General features: G+C 39.8%; 1 protein-coding gene across 4 annotated transcripts in view; it reads left to right on the top strand.

Moving 5' to 3' along the window:
- LOC149227762 (TLD-domain containing nucleolar protein) overlaps positions 1-19,094 on the top strand; it is a 167,959-nt gene that overhangs the window by 50,080 nt on the left and 98,785 nt on the right. For 3 of the 4 annotated variants that reach the window (XM_089377916.1, XM_089377919.1, XM_089377917.1), the window contains exons 2-3: positions 7,097-7,572; positions 7,681-7,753. In XM_089377916.1, the coding sequence (XP_089234042.1) occupies positions 7,097-7,572; positions 7,681-7,753 (549 nt within the window). The remainder of the gene's footprint in view (positions 1-7,096; positions 7,573-7,680; positions 7,754-19,094) is intronic. The other variant, XM_089377918.1, reaches the window with a different exon arrangement.

The raw sequence follows: 19,094 nt of genomic DNA, 5'->3' as shown, positions 1-19,094 counted from the left end.
TTGGTGGAGGACCTTTAAAATTTGATTCTTTTAAGACCTACAAACTTTTTCATTTGGAGAATTTATTTTCCTAAGACAATTTAAATTTAACTCTAATTAATTAATTTTCTAGTTTAAGATTTAATTTTATTTTGCCAGAAAAATTAATTAATTTACATATGAGGGGATTTAATTATTTTTCCAACCCTCTAATACATAAATTTTTTTATTTACATGACTCAAAGAGAGAATACACATTTGACTTAGACCTTCAAGGCACATAACCCATATGCGACACAATATGATCTAGTAAACCAAGTGATTTGTAATAAAATAATTAAGCCAACTAGCTTAAATTATTCCCAAACCACTTTTACATCAGACTCGACTAAAAACACTAGGACTCACCTAATAATTCGACAATAAATTTCACCTTAGCTTTGGGGTTTAAGTTGGAGGGAAAAAATTCTTCTGATTAGTCGTGTCTAGAAACACAGGTAATAAGCGAGATTAAAAAACCTCTTGGAATGGAATTCGTCATCAAAATTATAGGCTTACCTAGGTTGCTACATAGACTCAAAGGTTTACTAAGATCATTTACATTACATAACTTGCAGAATGGGATAACTATGACACATGGACTGTTGATATGTGATCCGATCTTTGTTGAAAAAATTGGTACTTCTGCTTCCCTGGAATTTTGACAAATTGAGTGCAACAAACACAAAAACAGATATGACAGGCTCATGTGCATTTGGTAGCCAAAATGGATGGGTGTGTTTGGTAGCCAGAATAGGAAACACTCAAGCAGAAATAACAAATCTAACAAGCTGCAAATGAGAGAACTCAGATTGGAGCGAGCAAGAAATCGCCTGTTTTGATACCATGTTAACCACACACATGGAATGGATAGGCAAATAAGATAGAATGTTGAATACTTTATTATTCACAAAGATATACATTTATAATACGTCCTTATTGTTAGATTTTTTAGCATCATATGGTGTTATAGTCTCGAGACTTTGTGGAGAGGCTAAAACACAAGAGTTCTCCAAAACCCAGAAATCGTTTATGGAAATTTCACCTGAAGATGGCTCAATTAAATTAGTAGACCATAATTGAAAGTTTCCTATGTCTAACTTGGGAAAAATGGTTAATTAATAGCAATTAATTGAGAAAGGTGAGAATTCTCTAGAAATTGACACGGATTGACTTGGAGATGATCTCAACCATCGATTAAGTTTTTTGGCAGTAGGAGTCCTAATTGGATATTATAAGAAGAGGTCGATGGGTAGATGGAGAAAACACCAGTGTAAATTCTCAGTTGCTTAGGAAGTTTGAATTCCCAGTAGCAGGAGTGATTCAACAATGGAGATTGGGTTAGTGGGTGAGTAGCAGGTGGCAGAGGGGCAGCAGAGCAGTATTACGGAGAAGTTTCCAGTTCTGGGGTCAGAAAGAGGAGGCCGAAATTATTCACCAGGAGGTTGCGCAGAGCCTCAAGATAGGTAGTTTGTTTTGGCTGAAGGGAAGTTTATTTTCAGTTCCAGAGGCCAAGAGGATTTTCTAGAGTGCCGAAGAGACATTTTCCGAGTTAGCAGCAGGTAGGATGGCTTGATTGGGGGCAGTTTCGGGCTGAGTGGGAGAGGGTCTACATAGAGGTGACGCAGGGCCTGCGCAAAGGGTTTGGACAACTTGGAGACAAGGGTAAATTCCCTCAGGTGATTTTCCCAATATTTCTCTCAAATAGAATCGCCAGTTTGGCGACATTTTATTGTATTTAGAATTCTGCTGCTGCATAATAATAAAAACCCTCACCGCTGCACCGGTTTTCCCACATTGGGTTTTTCCGAGGACATTTGTTTAAAAATAATGGTGTCAAAATTTTTGTGCGTTAGTATTTCACAATTCCTATTTTTGCTTCCGCAATATTTTATTTGGTGAAGAAATTGCAGTGTGAGTATTTCATTATTTTGCCGTAAACAAAACTAAACTGCATAATTAATTTATCAGTTAGAAGAAATATTTCTAGTTGTTGCATTTCAAGGAAGTTTTAACATGGTATTAGAGCAAGATTGACGGACAGGAAGGTCAGAGGCGAAGAGAGAAAATTTCATTGTTCAGAGGAAGCAACAGGCTGAAATTTTGAAAGGCTGTGTAGTGCGAATCGCTGGACAGGGGTTCGATTTTACAATTGCAGTGGAAGGAAAATTCGATTTAAGCAGAATAGTCATTCCAACAAGCAGAGGGAGCAGCAACAACTCGGTGTTTTCTTAGAGCATATTTCTTGTTTGAGCACAAAGGGTTTTGCAACAGTTTGCTAGAGCAGAATCAATGTCGGGTGGAAGTGAAATTGCACACACCGAGGGTTTTCTCAAAGGGTTTCCTAGTCTAAGAAATTCGTGATTTCCAGTTGTAGAGGTAGAACCAACTAGCAAGACAACGCATTGTAGAAGGGAGTGCGAATTGCAAAGCAGGTAGTCAAGCAGGAGATTCATTTTTATTCTCCAGTTTATTTGAGTTTCGTAGATTTTGCAGCTTTCTAGAGATGGACGTATGTGATTGCTAGAGGAGGCCATACGAGTTAGCCAGAATGCAGATTTGGGCAGTAGATTGACTTCCAGTTGCCGAAGACAGGTGCTGAAGGAAGTGCAAGTTGCAAAGTGAAGAAGTCTCTTAGACAGGGATCGAGCTCAAAAGGAGATAATGGGGTACCAGATCTAGGTGGAGGAGTATGAGACTCAAGTATGCCATATTAGGCAGGGTCCATTGAGGTGAGCATCAGATGGTGTTTCCTCATGGATCATTACCTTTACTATAGGGGTCCACAGATTCAGTAGTAAGAGGATATGTGTTAGTTGGTATAGTCAGTTCCAAAGTGGCAGTCAGATGCTACGGAGCGCAGAGCAGTGTTGATAGCAAAGCAAGAGGCTCAGTAGCAGAGTCAACAATAATGCATATTTCTCAATGGACAGTGCATAGGCTAGTAGCAGTCAAAAACTCAGGAGATAGTTGCAGCATGGAGACATAATTGGTTCAGTATTTTGGATGCTTCTCAGTTGCAGTAGCAACAACAACAGTGAGAGGAATTGTTAGTTGAGTTGAAGTGCAGATGCAAAGTTAGCAGCGGTGCAGGATGTAATGTGCAGTGTTAGCAGCAACACAGATGTAACAGTTTGGTTCAACTACAGTCACTGCCAGATGAATCAAAGTTAGCGTAGTATTTGTTGGACAGTAGTAGAGAGCTATAGTTGTCAAACATCAACATAGTGTATGGGAGGATGATGCAGTGACAGGGTGTTGTAGCAGTGAAACACTAGAACACCTTCCTCGGTAAGAGAATGTGTTAGTTTTTGTATTATCAAATTGTGTTCTAGTCTCGAGACTTTGTAGAGATCCTAAAACATAGGAGTTCTCCAAAACCCATAAATAGTTTTTGGAAATTCCACCTGGAGATGGATCAATTAAATTAATTGATCATAATTAAAAATTTCCTAATCAATGGACAGTGCAGAGGCTAGTAGCAATCAAAGACTCAGGAGATAGTTGCAGCATAGAGACACAATTGGTTCAGTATTTTGGATGCTTCTCAGTTGCAGTAGCAACAACAATAGTGAGAGGAATTGTTAGTTGAGTTGAAGTGCAGATGCAGAGTTAGCGGCAGTGGAGGATGTACGGTGCAGTGTTAGCAGCAACACAAATGTAACAGTTTGGTTCAACTACAGTCAGTGCCAGATGAATCAGAGTTAGCGTAGTATTTGTTGGATAGTAGTAGGGAGCTATAGTTGTCAAACATCAACGTAGTGTATGGGAGGATGATGCAGTGATAGGGTGTTGTAGCAGTGAAACACTAGAAAACCTTCCTCACTAAGAGGGTGTGTTAGTTTTTGTAGCATTAAATCGTGTTCTAGTCTCGAGACTTTGTAGAGATGCTAAAACATAGGAGTTCTCCAAAACCCAAAAATCGTTTTGGAAATTCCACCTAGAGATGGATCAATTAAATTAATTGATCATAATTAAAAATTTCCCAAGTCTAACTTAGGAAAAATGGTTAATTAATAACAATTAATTGACGAAGGTGAGAATTCTCTAAAAACTCACACTAATCAACTTAGAGATGATCTCAACCATCGATTATGTTTTAATCTTGGTCGTTGGAGTCCTAACTAGAGATTATAAGAAGAGGTCGATAGGTAGATGGAGAACACACTAGTGCAAATACTCAGTTTCCTAGGAAGTTTGAATTCCCAGTAGCAGGAGTGATTCAGCAGTGGAGATTGATCCAATGGGTGAGTAGCAAGTGGTAGAGGAGCAGAAGAGCAGTATTCCAGAGGAGTTTCCAGTTTTGGAGAGTCAGAAAGAGGAGACTGAAATTATTCTCCAGGAGGCTAGTAGAGCCTCAAGATAGGCAATTTGATTTGGCTGAAGGGAAGTTCGTTTCCAATTCCAAAGGCCGGGAGGGTTCTCCAGAGTGTCAGAGAGACATTTTCCTAGTCAGCAACAGGTAGGATAGCTTGATTAGCAATAGTTTCGGGTTGAGCTTGAGAGGGTCTGCGTAGAGGTGACACAGAGCCTGTGCAAAGGGTTGGGAAGATTTGATTTTCATAGGTCAAACAGAGCCAAAAATTCTTGGAGCAAGGGTAAAATTCCCTCAGATATTTTTGCCATTATTTCTCTCAGATAGAATCACCAGTTTGGCGACATTTTATTCTACTCAGAATTCTGTTGCTGCATAATAATAAAAACCCTCACTGCTGCACCGATTTTCCCACTTTGGGTTTTTCTGGGGACATTTGTCCAAAAATAACAGTGTTAAATTTTTTGTGTGTGTGCTAGTATTTCTCAGTTTTTATTTTTGCTTCCACAGTATTTTGTTTGGTGAAGAAATTGTAGTGTGAATATTTCATTATTTTGCCGTAAACAAAATAAAATGCATAATTTATCAGTTAGAAGAAATATTTCTAGTTGTTTCATTTCAAGGAAATTTTCATAGTTTATGACCGTTGGTTTCATATTCCGAGGTCTCTTGGACTCCAGTGACTGTTCACATTCCACCACACCAACCCTTAGTGCATTAGGTGTCCAACATGCTCTATGGGCTGACCGCACTACTATTAAGGCTTCCACTGGATATAGCCCATTTTAGTTGGTTTATGGAGTTGAGGCAAAATTACATGTCCAATTGAAGATGTCGGTGCTAGAATACTTAAAGGCATTCCTTGACCAACAAGATGCCATACAAGCACGAATTGACTAAATTATAGAGGCTGATGAGGTTCTAGGAAGGTCATCGACCAATTGGCCTAGATCCAAGAGAAGATGAAAGAGACATATCCGGATTAGAACCTTTGAGCCCGGGACCCTCGTCCTCTTATGGGACAACACGAGAGAAAAGCCCGACATGCAAAAGAAGCTTGACAACTTATGGATTGGTTCCTATAGAATATATGACATAGTCGATATAAACGCCTATCATCTCGAAACCCTTGCTGGAGAACCGTTCCCCTCCCTGTGAATGGGAAACTCTTGAAAGAGTTTTTTCTTGAAGGGACATGGTATTACATGTCATGCATGTTAGTGTAGGTGCATTGCATATTATGTTTCCATAGCTAACAATGTCATATTATGTTCTCATGCTAGAAGAGATTGCATTAGATTAGACTTGCATCTTAGTATAAATTTACTTTTCTATATGGATTATTATTTTTATTAAAAACATGGGTGATTAAAGTATGCCAATGCACATGCTCCCAAATAGTTGTATTGTGATGTGTAAGTTACAAGTTTGCGGTCCCAGGAGATTGCTGGAGTCATCACGACCTCCTCGTTCGAGTACATGGATCATCTGCTCTACGGTGAGCTCATGTCCTTGTTGAAGCCAAATGTTACCCCACCAAAAGTGGGTGACCCCTAGGAGAAAATTTTCTCGTGTTCATCTCTTCCAACTGGCAGCCAATAGCCCTTGAGAGCCACCTTGTAGCCGATGTGATGTGCCATTCATATCTCCACCACCTGCATCAGTCATATGTCCCCTCGCCCATTTGTTAGGATCACATGTTGGAAGGTGGGCTTCTGGTCAAAAGGTACTTTATTCATTTTGCATTCAGGTGCTTATGCTTGTTTGTATTTTGGGCATTTTGCATGAATTATGGGGTGACTTGGAAGAAAGAAGGGTCTTGGCCATAGTCTTGTTCCCTCACCTTAAATGGGGGGTTAATTTTCTATCCTAGTCCAGCAGGACCGCCTCTAATGGCCTATCGCTTTAGGAAGGGGCACTACTTGGGAATCCATGATTGACATAGCATATACAATATACAGTATACAGTGTCTTAGGAGGGTTTCAAGGAACAACTGGGTTTATAAGGTTCACTAAGGTAATAAGACTGGGAGGTTTTCTAGGAACAATTGAGTTTGTACCCTTCATTAATATTTGGGGAATGAGATTGTTAAGTTTCAAGTTACCATCCGGATGTGCTCTCTATTGGCTTAACATTAGATAAATAGTGCCTTTCAAAACATTATTTGTCATGGAATATGGAAGTTACTGAAGGAAAGACTAAGCAGCATGATAAATCTTAAAAGGCTGCTATTCTGAAATTGCTGGTTTTATGGAACCAGTGTTCTCACCTATACTACTGGTGCAATAATCTAGAATGTTCTCATCTTGTTTTGACTTAGTTCTTGCTTTGTGAATCAGTATTACTACAAGTTGAACATCATGATATGAGCATACGCAATTAAAATTAAAGTGCATGATGAAAGTGGTTCTCTCAGTGTCATAGCCTGAAATTCTTTTACTAAAAAAATCATTTGCATATTCAGCTATTTTTCCTACTTTTTCCCTCCGATTTCCAATCTACAAATTGAATTCGAAAAATTTAGTAACTTTTTTGTTAAATACTATATTTCTGTATTTTTGTGATGAAAACTTTCATGTTCTAGAATAGTACAGCCTTCAAACTCATACTTGTGTGGACTGAAGAGTATGAAATGGAATGCAAGCATGTGCAAGTAATTAGTGTTTAATCTTCAATGTTATGTGCACATTAGGAACTGTGATTTTGCATAATGAGACCAATCTAACAAAAGTTACGGAAATTCAAAATTGTGACAATTGCAGGGTGTCACTGATTCAGAAAGTGAACCTTACGGGCCTGATACATCATCTTTATCTGGTTTTCTTCTTTCCTTCCTCCCTACAGCCAATCCTGGTTCTAGCGAGTACAATGCAACGCAGAGAGTTGAAAATGAGGCCTCCTCTTCATCAAATTTGGGGGCTTCAACTGAATGGAAAAGACAAAATGGACAATCAATTCGAGAACATGGATTATTTGAAGACAAGGTGGAATATGAGCCTCAAGGTACAAGAGATGAAGAGTCTGGGTTTTATGGAAAGAGTAATCAGTGGCAGCGTGAGACTAACACTGACTTGAAAACATCTGATACATTAGATCAATGCTATCTTTCCCACAAGATGATACCATCTATACCTGACCTTTCGGACAAGTCTTCATTTTTGTCAGATGATCTTTGTGAGTTCGTGCATGCATCCCTTCCCACTTTGGTCAGAGGTTGTCAGTGGATATTGCTGTACAGGTAAACCACAGCCAAGTGGAGATATTTCTAGAAAACCATGAAGATAGATGTTTTCTAATGTCTAGAATTGATGAAATGTACTAATATTTCCTTTCCAATGAAGGACAGTACAGAAAAGCATGGGATATCACTTTTGACTCTTCTCCGCAAGAGTGCTGATCTTCCAGGACCTTGCTTACTGGTAATACTATTGCAGCTTGCGTTTCTTCCATTACCTCAAGTGTGATCTGTTACTGTTATCTGCTCGTTAATTTTATATCTTCTTTGTTGTGTAAATTGGAAGCTGTATGGGTTGATGTCTGCCAATGTTTTTTAAAACTGCATATGGAAACCAAGCGTGAGTGTAAATGTGTACACACACACATACACACAGTATACTAGCACATGATTATGTTTACACCTTACATATGCTATTGCCATTATCCACAACAACATTCTTGATTTATATCGTAGAAAAAAATGTAATTTATTATTTTTTCACTTATTTGCATACCATCATTTTATATACATGTATGGGAAAGGTTTTTATAGATTGATTGATTGGTGAATACACAAACATTCACATGAAAACAACTATACATGCATGTGAGCAAGCACACATTTATGCAAGAAAGCACCTACAAAAGCAATCGAAAGATTCTGCATGCTGATTGCCAACCTATACTATATATGAAAAAATGCTGTTATTTGTGTGTATTTACATACATTGTATGTATGCAAGTGCAACCACTAATCTCTAGATCCAAGTCTGCCTGAACTCCACATTTTGACTATTTGAAGTACATTTTTAATGTGATATGACAAATGTAAATTGCTTGATTGCAATTGTTGATGTTTGTAGCTTGGGTACTTCTGCACAGGCCTAAGTATCTGGGTGTGTAGAAGTAGCCCATGTTTTGAGAAATCTATATTGCAGCACTTACAGTGATTTCTCTTACTCGATAATTGCTTGTGATATTATATTAACTTATTCTTCTTGTTATTATGTTCTCTTTTGTCAAACAATTATCAAAACCATAAAACAATGAAGATCACAAAAACAATGAACACAAGATGCAGGCTCTCAGCTAGGGCAAAACCCCTCTCTTAGTGGAAAACACAGTCAAAATTCTTCTCTTCTTATAGAAACAACTAAAGCAAAAATACAGGGACGTTGTGGGTGTTGAAGGTGCCCACGGATACAAAAGATGCTCTACAACGGTCAGGAGTCCCATGGCTCTCAATGCATCACCCGTGGGTGTCAATATCAATGTGGAAAAAGTCGAAGTCGGGATTAAATCGGCAAGGGTCTAGAAGTTGAAAAGTTGTTAAAGTCGGGAGTTTTTTGAAAAAGTCGGCAAAATTAAAAAAATACAAAAATATTCATTTTTAAAAAAATCCAGACTTTTTCAATAAAATCCCGATTTAAAAAAAAAAAAAAATTAAAAAATCGTTAAAGAAACTACCTCATTCATGATTTTTTGGAAAAAGTCTTGATTTAACCCTGACTTTTTCGATTTAATCCCGATTTTTTCAACTGGGAAAAAATCGGCAAAAAATCGGTCGATTTAATTGGCCAGCCAAAAAAATCGCATTTTGGGGATTTAATCCCAATTTTTTCCCGACTTTTTCCACACTGGTCAATATATCCCTATGGAGGACTTGGATTCCAGTTAAGTTCCTAGACCTATACATGGAACCACCTGCCAATTACACAATATCCAATGTTGCAACTTTCATCATTAGGTACATTAATCACTATTGCATTTAAGTGAACCAAGCTTGAAAGAAATGGGCATAATGACCCTTCATATGTGTCTTCTCTTCCAAAATTGGGGCTGTTGAAGTTTCTAAGTTTACTTAGTTTAGAAACCCTTCATGCACTTTTTTCTGATTTATTTCGACCTACATGTTATTTTTCCTTTAACAAGTTATTTACAAAGTAAATACTGAAAATAAACACCAATGCATGCTCAACATATTATAGATCAGCAACTAAAAGAAACAAGAACAAACACACCACATGACACCATTATTTTTGGACCAATGTCCTCGGAAAATCCTAGTGCGGGAAAACCAGTGCAACGATCTGAGGGTTTTCTTATTAAGCAATAACAGAGTACAACCTGGATGCTGAAACTGGCCTACCCAACAGAGAATTTCCTTAGCAGCTATACCTCATAGTTTGAGAGAAATCTCCTGGTTGAAACCCCGGAAAATCCTTCCGGTAGTTCCTCAGCACAAAATTGCTCTGCAACCCTAGCGTCTGCCCAATCTAGACTGTGTCAGCCTCTCCTAGCCCAACGCTGGCCCTACGTTAGCCTTCCTTGGCCTGCGTCAGCCGTAGGAGGCCCCGCGTCAGCTCTGGGAGCCTTTACGTTAGCTACGCTAGCCCCTTTGGTGCTCTGTGCAACACTTGGCTACCTTTGCGTGGCCCTGCGTGAGCCCTTGCTGGCTCTGCGTCACCCTCCTTGGCTGCTGCGCTGCTCTCTCAGCACAATCTCTGCCTTCTCTGTTTCTCTGTACTCAATGCCCCTCAATTGCTCTCCCGATCACTGATTTTATCTCTCTTAGCAAACCCCGCTCTAGAGAATAGAATGACTGATCATCTGGTGTGTTCTCCAAGTGACCCTCAAGCCTCCTCTTATACTTTTCCTGTTGACATCTCAACGGCCGAGATTAAGTCCCTAATCAATGACTAAGATTAAATCTGGCTTGATTCATGTCTTTTGGACCACTCTAACTGTTGGGTCCCTATAATACTAGTGATTACCCCATTACTATTGTAGTTATACCCCTTATTTATATTGATGTACCCATGTAGTGCCCATATTGTTACTATTGTGCCACATAGAAGCCCACTATTGTTATTGTTGTGCCCTACAATATTATTGTTATGTAGGCTTTGATTGTATTGGGACCACTTAGACTCCTATATATAGAAAGGAGGTATTTTCATTTGTATCATCCAAGAATTGTTCATTTATGTAATGTAAAGGAGGTTGCCCCCTCGAAGAGGCTGAATTCTAAGGCGTGAATCTCTCTTTTCTATCTTTTTGTGAGCTGGTTTCATAACATTTGGTATCAGAGCTTTGGATTCTAGGGTTTCGCTGCTCCAAACAGGTCATCGTGGCATTTTCGCTATAACTTTTTTTCTGTGACGTTTCAGAAGTCGCAAAAAAAACCCATTTGAGAAGAATTGGCGCTGAACCTTGGCTCCGAATTTCAGAGATTTTTGCGCGATATTTTCGGAGATATGATCTAAGGAAGTTGGCCTTTTTGCAGACTCCTGAATTACATTCAAAACAGGTGACCTGGGGAAAATCGTCATAACTCTCTCTCTGAGGATCGGATTGAAATTTCGTAAAAAGGTACAGAAAGACGACGGACTGTAGTTTCTTGTATGTGTGTTTTAGATTCAAAGGTTGAAACAGTGGCTCGTGGCACGTCGTACAAGTTCGCTCTACTGAACCAGTCTAAAAGCAAGTCACTGTGGGAGATTTCACATAACTCTTCCTTGGAAAATCCAATTTGGCTCAGACTTGTGGCATTGGAAAGAGGACGCAGAAGGCTACTGCAGGTAGCAATTTCAGAACTGGATGATTCGAAATTACAGAGACACATCAGATTCAATATCAGGCTTCTATAAAGTAAAAAAAAGGTGTGTAGTTTTTTTTTAAAATTTTTGTGTAAGCTTGGTTTAACGGAATTCAAACGGCATAGTAAAGAATTATTATCGGTAACTGATGCCCCGAGGAAAGAAAATGCAAACACCTAGTAAGGAACCTGAAAGCTCTAGCATGACTCATGAAGAAGAAGAAGAAATGCTACGTGATATATCAAAATTACAAGAACAAGTGCAACAAATGTCACGCTCACAAAAGCTAACAGAAGCTAAGATAAGTGGCGTGGAATCTAAGATAAAGGGCATGGAAGCTAAGATGGATGATTCAAAGACAGATTTGAAGAGAGACATGGCAGATTTGAAGATAGATTTGAAGACAGATTTGAAGAGAGACATGGCAGATTTGAAGATAGATTTGAAGACAGATATGGAAGAATTGAAGAAGTTGCTACAAGAAAGTGTCACTAATGGTGAAAAGGTAGTAAAGGAAACTCATGATGAGAACAAAAGAAATGTTAATCATGATACCATAGACGCTAATGTTGGATCGAAGACTCATCATGTTCCAAAAATCGATATGAGGAAGTTTGATGGCAAGGATCCCGCCACATGGATATTACAGATGGAGCAATTCTTCGATCTCAATAATGTGCAAAACACACAAAAGGTACGTATGGCAACTTTATATTTGGAACCAAATCAGTTTGTATGGTATCAATGGCTTTGTTCTCGTAAACAATTTATCACTTGGGCAATTTTTACGGAAGAATTGATAGCACATTATGAGGATACAAAAAGCAACACTTTTTTTAGCCAATTGATGAGTCTCAAACAAAAGGGTTCAATAATGGAGCACATTGAGGAGTTCCAAAAATTGAACATAAGGATAAAAGATATTCCAGAGGAGCATAGGATTGATGTGTTCATAGGGTCTTTAAAGGATAATATCCAACATGATGTGCGCCTTTGGGAACCTGATTCATTAGAGAAGGCATTCAGGTTAGCAAGAAAAATGGAAAGCAAAATTATGGCAACTAGGAAGCATACCATTCACAACTATAAAGATGGAAGTGTTGTTGCCCATAGTCTTCCACAACCTACAAGGTTGACACCGCAACAATTGGAAGAAAAAAGAGCAAAAGGGCTTTGTTACAATTGTGATAGCAAATACACAAAAGGTCATAAGTGTGCTGAGAAGAAATTATTCTACATAGATTGTGAAGAGGAAGAAGAAAAGGAGCAAGAAAGGTCAAAAGAAGAGGATATATTCCAGGAACAAAGCCTATATGAAGAACAAATAAATCCGACCATATCTTGTAATGCATTGGTGGGAATTACCACTCCTCAAACCATCAAGATAGAAGGACAACAAGAAGAAAAAGGTGATAGTGTTGATTGATTCAGGAAGCACCCACAATTTTATTCATTGTAGGGTAGCAAAAGAATTGAATTGCTTCCTATATCCAGCACCAGAGTGTCAAGTGATGATTGCAAATGGAGAAACAATAAATTGCTCTGGAAAGTGCCATAATATCAAGCTATCCATGGGAGAATATGTATTGACTAGCCCAATGCTTTCCATTCCAATGGGAGGTGCTGATGTTGTACTAGGAGTTCAATGGCTACAATCCTTGGGTACAATAGCTTTTAATTTTCAAGAACTTTTCATGAAATTTTTTGTGGAAGGAAAGGAAGTTGAATTAAGGGGTATTGCAGGGAAACCAGGAAAGATAATCAGCTCTAAGGTATGACAAAGCTTCTAAAAAAAGAGCAAAGGGTGTAATTGCACAATTATGTTCGCTAGATGTTTCCACATTAGAATCATCTATTTCTCCAGATCTCCAAAAAGTCCTGGACAATCATTCCAAGGTATTTGAGACTCCCAAAGGTCTCCCACCTATGCGTGATCATGATCATGCTATTCATCTGATTCCAGGAAGTGTTCCTCCAAACATCAGGCCGTACAGATATCCCTACGTCCAAAAAAGTGAAATTGAACGTATGGTTGCAGAAATGCTAGAGGCTGGTATAATTCAACCGAGTCAAAGTTCTTTCTCTGCTCCAGTAGTATTGGTGCACAAGAAGGATGGATCATGGCGCATGTGTCCGGATTATAGGGAGCTCAACAAGCTCACTATTAAAGATAAGTTTCCCATTCCTGTCATTGATGAATTACTGGATGAACTGCATGGATCAATTTACTTCACCAAGTTGGATCTTCGTTCAGGATATCATCAAATCAGAATGAAGATTGAAGACATTCCGAAAACGGCATTTAGAACTCATGAGGGTCATTATGAATTTTTGGTCATGCCTTTTGGCCTTACCAATGCACCTTCAACATTTCAAGGTTTGATGAATTCAATTTTCAAACCATTCCTTAAAAAATTTGTGTTAGTATTTTTTGATGATATACTTATCTACAGCAAGTCTTGGAAGGATCATGTTGAACATGTCGACAGGGTGCTACAACTATTGCAAGAGAAACAATTATATGCCAAAAGATCCAAATGTTTCTTTGGAGTCCAGGAGGTGGAATATTTGGGTCATATTGTATCTCATGAAGGAGTTAAGGTAGACCCTACCAAAATTAAAGCCATTAAGGAATGGAAAATCCCCACATCCATAAAGCATTTGCGCGGATTTCTTGGGTTGACAGGGTATTATCGCAAGTTTGTTAAGAATTATGGGAGAATAGCAGCACCTCTAACGACATTATTGAAGAAAGATGCATTTTCATGGACTCCGGAAGCAACAAAGGCCTTTGAACATCTTAAAGAGGCCATGTGCCAAGCACCGGTCTTAGCTACACCGGACTTCACAAAAACCTTTACTGTGGAATGTGATGCTTCAGGAAATGGAATTGGTGCTGTTCTAATGCAAGATGAAAGACCCATTGCCTTTGAAAGTCGTCCAATCAAGGGAAAGTTTCTAAGAAAAGCTATTTATGAGAAGGAAATGTTGGCAATACTCCATGCACTTAAGAAATGGCGACCCTACCTAATGGGAAGACACTTCAAGGTAAAAACAGATCATGATAGCCTTAAATACTTTTTAGAGCAAAGATTATCCTCTGAAGAGCAACAAAAGTGGGTCACAAAGATGTTGGGTTATGACTTTGAAATCATCTACAAAAAGGGGAAGCAAAATGTGGTGGCAGATGCACTCTCAAGGAAGGATGAGGATGTGGAAGCATTGTTGTGCGCTATTTCTATCATCCAACCAGATTGGATAAATGAAGCAAGGGAGGAATGGAAGAATGACGAAGAAGTGTGGGCACTTATTCGAAAGCTACAACAAGATTCCAGTACGTCTGATACATTTAGCTGGAAAAATGATTCGTTATGGTACAAAGATCGCTTATACCTCTGTAAGAATTCCCAGCTAAAACAAAAGATTCTTATGGAATTGCACACTTCTCCCTTAGGAGGGCACTCAGGATTTTTAAAAACTTACCACAGGGTTAAGAAGGAATTTTTTTGGGATGGCCTTAAATCAGATATTCATAAGTTTGTGGCAGAATGTTTGGTTTGCCAGCAAAATAAAGTTGAAACAATTAAGACACCGGGTCTATTACAACCTTTACCCATTCCAAGCCAACGTTGGGAGGAGGTATCAATGGATTTTATCACAGGTTTACCCAAGTCTGAGGGAAAGAGTGTCATCATGGTGGTAGTTGACAGACTTACCAAGTATGCACACTTTTGTGCATTATCACATCCATTTAAAGCCAGTACAGTTTCTACTGCATTTATGGAAACAATTCAAAAGCTACATGGAAACCCAAAGATTATTGTAAGTGACAGAGATCCCATTTTCACTGGAAATTTTTGGACAGAATTATTTTCTTGTCTTGGTACTCAGTTAGCTCATAGCTCATCTTATCATCCTCAATCTGATGGGCAAACTGAGATAGTAAACAAATGTTTGGAAGGATACCTTCGTTGCTTTGTATCTGATAAACAGACACAATGGGTCAAATGGTTGCCTCTGGCTGAATGGTGGTATAACACTTCCTTTCATACAGCAACAAAAATGACCCCATTTATGGCACTTTATGGGTATCAACCACCATCCATCACATCATATTTAAGAGAAAATTCTAAGGTTCAGGCAGTGGAACATCACATCGAACATCAACAACAAGTCCTCCAACTCTTAAAGGATAACCTTGTGTTGGCACAGAATAGAATGAAACAACAGGCAGATCAGCATCGCAGTGAAAGAAGTTTTGATGTAGGTGATTGGGTATTCCTACGGCTACAACCATATAAGCAAATGTCCCTCAAGCAAGCTAAGAAGGATAATAAATTATCACCAAAGTATTATGGTCCGTACAAGGTGTTGCAAAAGATTGGTACTATGGCATACAAATTGGAGCTTCCTGCAGCTTCTCGATTGCACCCAGTTTTCCATGTTTCATGCTTAAAGAAGGTTATAGGCGACAAGCTCCCAGTTCAAACAATATTGCCAGAACTTGACGAAGAAGGAAAAATTATATTGGAACCGGAAGCAGTTATAGAAACAAGAACTCGACAGCTACGAAATCGATCAATTTCAGAGTACCTTATCAAGTGGAAGAACTTATCCGCTGAAGATTCCACATGGGAGGACGAGAATTTTATGCAGAAGTATCCTGAACTACTCAAGCGTTGAGGACAACACTTTTTTGAAGGAGAGGGGCATGTTGGGTCCCTATAATACTAGTGATTACCCCATTACTATTGTAGTTATACCCCTTATTTATATTGATGTACCCATGTAGTGCCCATATTGTTACTATTGTGCCACATAGAAGCCCACTATTGTTATTGTTGTGCCCTACAATATTATTGTTATGTAGGCTTTGATTGTATTGGGACCACTTAGACTCCTATATATAGAAAGGAGGTATTTTCATTTGTATCATCCAAGAATTGTTCATTTATGTAATGTAAAGGAGGTTGCCCCCTCGAAGAGGCTGAATTCTAAGGCGTGGATCTCTCTTTTCTATCTTTTTGTGAGCTGGTTTCATAACACTAACACAGATTCATATTAATACACATTAATATTTTATTTTCCCTAAGTTTAGACTTAGGGACTCCATTAAAAATATTTATTATTTTAATATTTCCTGATCTGTTTAGAATCTGCCCAAACCCTTTCTAGGTATTGGAGATCTCATGTGCCCCAACCTCTCCACCAAATTTCGTGGCTAGACCACATCCGATGCTACCCCAAATCAACAGGGGCCTTAGTCATGTGATGGTGTTACTTCCCTAGGTAGGAATGGTTAATAGACGACCCTATTAGATGTTCCAGCCCCCAAAGGGAAGTGACATGTCCTTGGTGCACCCTTCATTTGATAGGTTCCATTTGAATAATGATGGAACGAAGAAGAAAGAATTCCATGGTCAAGTACCATTGTCAAAGGGATCGACTATACCTCATTGTGGGTGTATATATGTGAGGAGGGAGCAATCGTGGGTGCCTGAGTTACCTTAGTCTTTGTTTTTCCACCCCTCTATATTGTCTTTTACTTTTTCTAGATTTTTTCTTTGTATTATTGCTTGTAGCTCGAGGAATGAGAGCTTGCTTTGTATGATGTATAACAGTTATTACCCCCTTTAGGATGGGGCAGTTCATTGCCCACCATGGGTTGGGACATGCAAGGTTTCCTTGTCTTCTATGAGATATGTTGAAGTTTCTAAGTCTACCAGTTAGAAATCGTCCATGCACTTTACTGATTTATTCCTACCTACTTGTTCTGTTAATTAACAAGTTATTTACCATGTAAACACTGAAAATAAATACAAGTACATGCTCACCATATTACAAATCATCAACTGAAGGAAATAGAAACAAGCACACAAATGACACCGTTATTTTTGGACTAATGTCCCCGGAAAACCCAATGCGAGAAAACCGGTGCAACTATCTGAGGGTTTTATTATTAAGTAGCTCTTTTCTGAGTACTCTGGGTGCCAAACTGGCTAACCCGACAGAGATAAAAAATTTGGCAACAATACCTCTCTTCGGAAATAGGTATTCGGAAATCCTACTCCGTGAAACCCCTCTTTAGCATAATCTGAAGCCTAGCGTTAGCATTGCTGGCCTCTGCGTCAGCTTGAAACCCTCTGCGTCAGCCTACTGAGGCTCTGCGCAGCCTCTCTGGCTCTCTACCTCTAGCTCTGCGCAGTCTCTGCTGCCTCTGCGTGGCTCCCTCTGGCTCTGCATCTGCCTCTCTCTGCTTCTACGCTAATCTCTTGGCATTGTACCTGCCTCTCCACCTCATACTCACTGCCCCTTGCTGCAACTGATTATTGATTCTATCTCTCTTAGAAAACCCCACTCTAGAGAATAGAATGACTGATCACTCTGGTGTGTTCTCCAAGTGACCCTCAAGCCTCCTCTTATACTTTTCTCGTTGACAAATCAACGACCAAGATTAAGTCCCTAATCGACGGCTAAGATTAGATCTGGCTTGATCCATGTCTTTTGGACCATTCTAACACAGTTTTATATTAATTCACATTAATATTTTAATTTCCCTAAGTGACTCCATTCAAAATATTAATTATTTTAATATCTCCCAAACTGTTTAGAATCTGCCCAAACCCTTTTTGGGTATTGGAGATCTCATGTGCCCTAACCTCTCCACCAAATTTCGTGGCTAGAGCACATCCGATGCTACCCCAAATCAACACTCCCTCTTAGCGAGGACTGTGCTCTAGCAATACTCCTCATTGAGTATTACCCTGATCATCCGGCATCGGTCCCTGTGCTGATGCTAGGTTTGCTGTCCATCATCCTCTGCACTGCTGCATCCTGTACTGCTACCCATAGCTCTGCCACTGCCATTGTTGCATCTGTACGACAGCTCCCTCTGCATTCGTGCTGCTGCCCATGGCCCTGCCACTGCCATTGTTGCGTCTGCACTGCATCTCCTCTCATCATGCTGCATCGTGTTGCCCATAGCACTACCATTGCTAACTGTTGCACTGCAACTCAGTTACTGAGAAGTAAGTAACTGATCTCCCAACTCTGACCTCTCTGTTAGGCTAGAGTACTCCTGATGCTGAAGCTCTCTCTGCCGCTGAAAAGTGCTCCCTCTCTGACCTCTGCGCTGCTGCAACAACTCCCTGCATCTGGCACCGTTGCACACCTCTTTGTGCCATCCTGCATTGGTGCAACACTCCCGTGCCTTTCGCACTGTTGCAACCTGCTAGCCTCGCGCTATCCTGGGAATTCTGCACTGTACCTCTTTGCCGCTTCATCCACATCTGCTTGTCCTGCTACTCCTCTTTGGGGCTCTCGTAGCATGGTCTAATGCAAGAGGCTGGGTACCTTGAGGATTCTACCCCTCATCGCCTGTAGTTTGTCTGACTATAGGTCGATGTCTCTCCACTTCTGCTCAAGCGATGTGTGTGCACTCATGGCACAGTCATCTTCTATCTCCACTTCCTTCTCTGCCCTTGCTGGCACTGCCTTGGTCTTGGAGGCCTCTCCCTTACTCTTCTTCCTTGGACAATGGGTCGCATAATGACCTAGCTCCCCATAGTGGAAGCATTTGATCTTGGAGAGGTCCTTCTTCCATTTCTCTTGCTTTCCCTCAGATGCTAGGGCAACATCCTCCTCCTCCTTGACTTTGATCCGCTTTCTGCTGCTTCCCGCCTTTCTTAGCCTTCTGATCTCTTCTTGGCGACGAGCTGCCCACATTTCCTACCAATGTGGAAGGGTTGCTCTGCCCAGTATACTCTGGACAAATACCTCCCAGTTTTCTGAGACTAGGTTCAGGGCTGTTCTCACCATCAATTCCTAATTCGGCGTGGCCCCTATGGAAGTCAGTTGATCCTGGATCTCATTCAGTCGACAGAGGGAGGTGTCGATCGGTTCTCCCTTCTTCATCTGGTATGACTGCAACTGGTTTTCTAATAAC

The sequence above is a fragment of the Pinus tabuliformis genome, chromosome J, assembly GCF_031772625.1.
Source record: "Pinus tabuliformis cultivar Carrire ecotype Pingquan chromosome J, CPIR1, whole genome shotgun sequence".
Taxonomy (NCBI): Eukaryota; Viridiplantae; Streptophyta; class Pinopsida; order Pinales; family Pinaceae; genus Pinus; species Pinus tabuliformis.
This window is presented reverse-complemented; position numbering and strand designations above follow the sequence as displayed.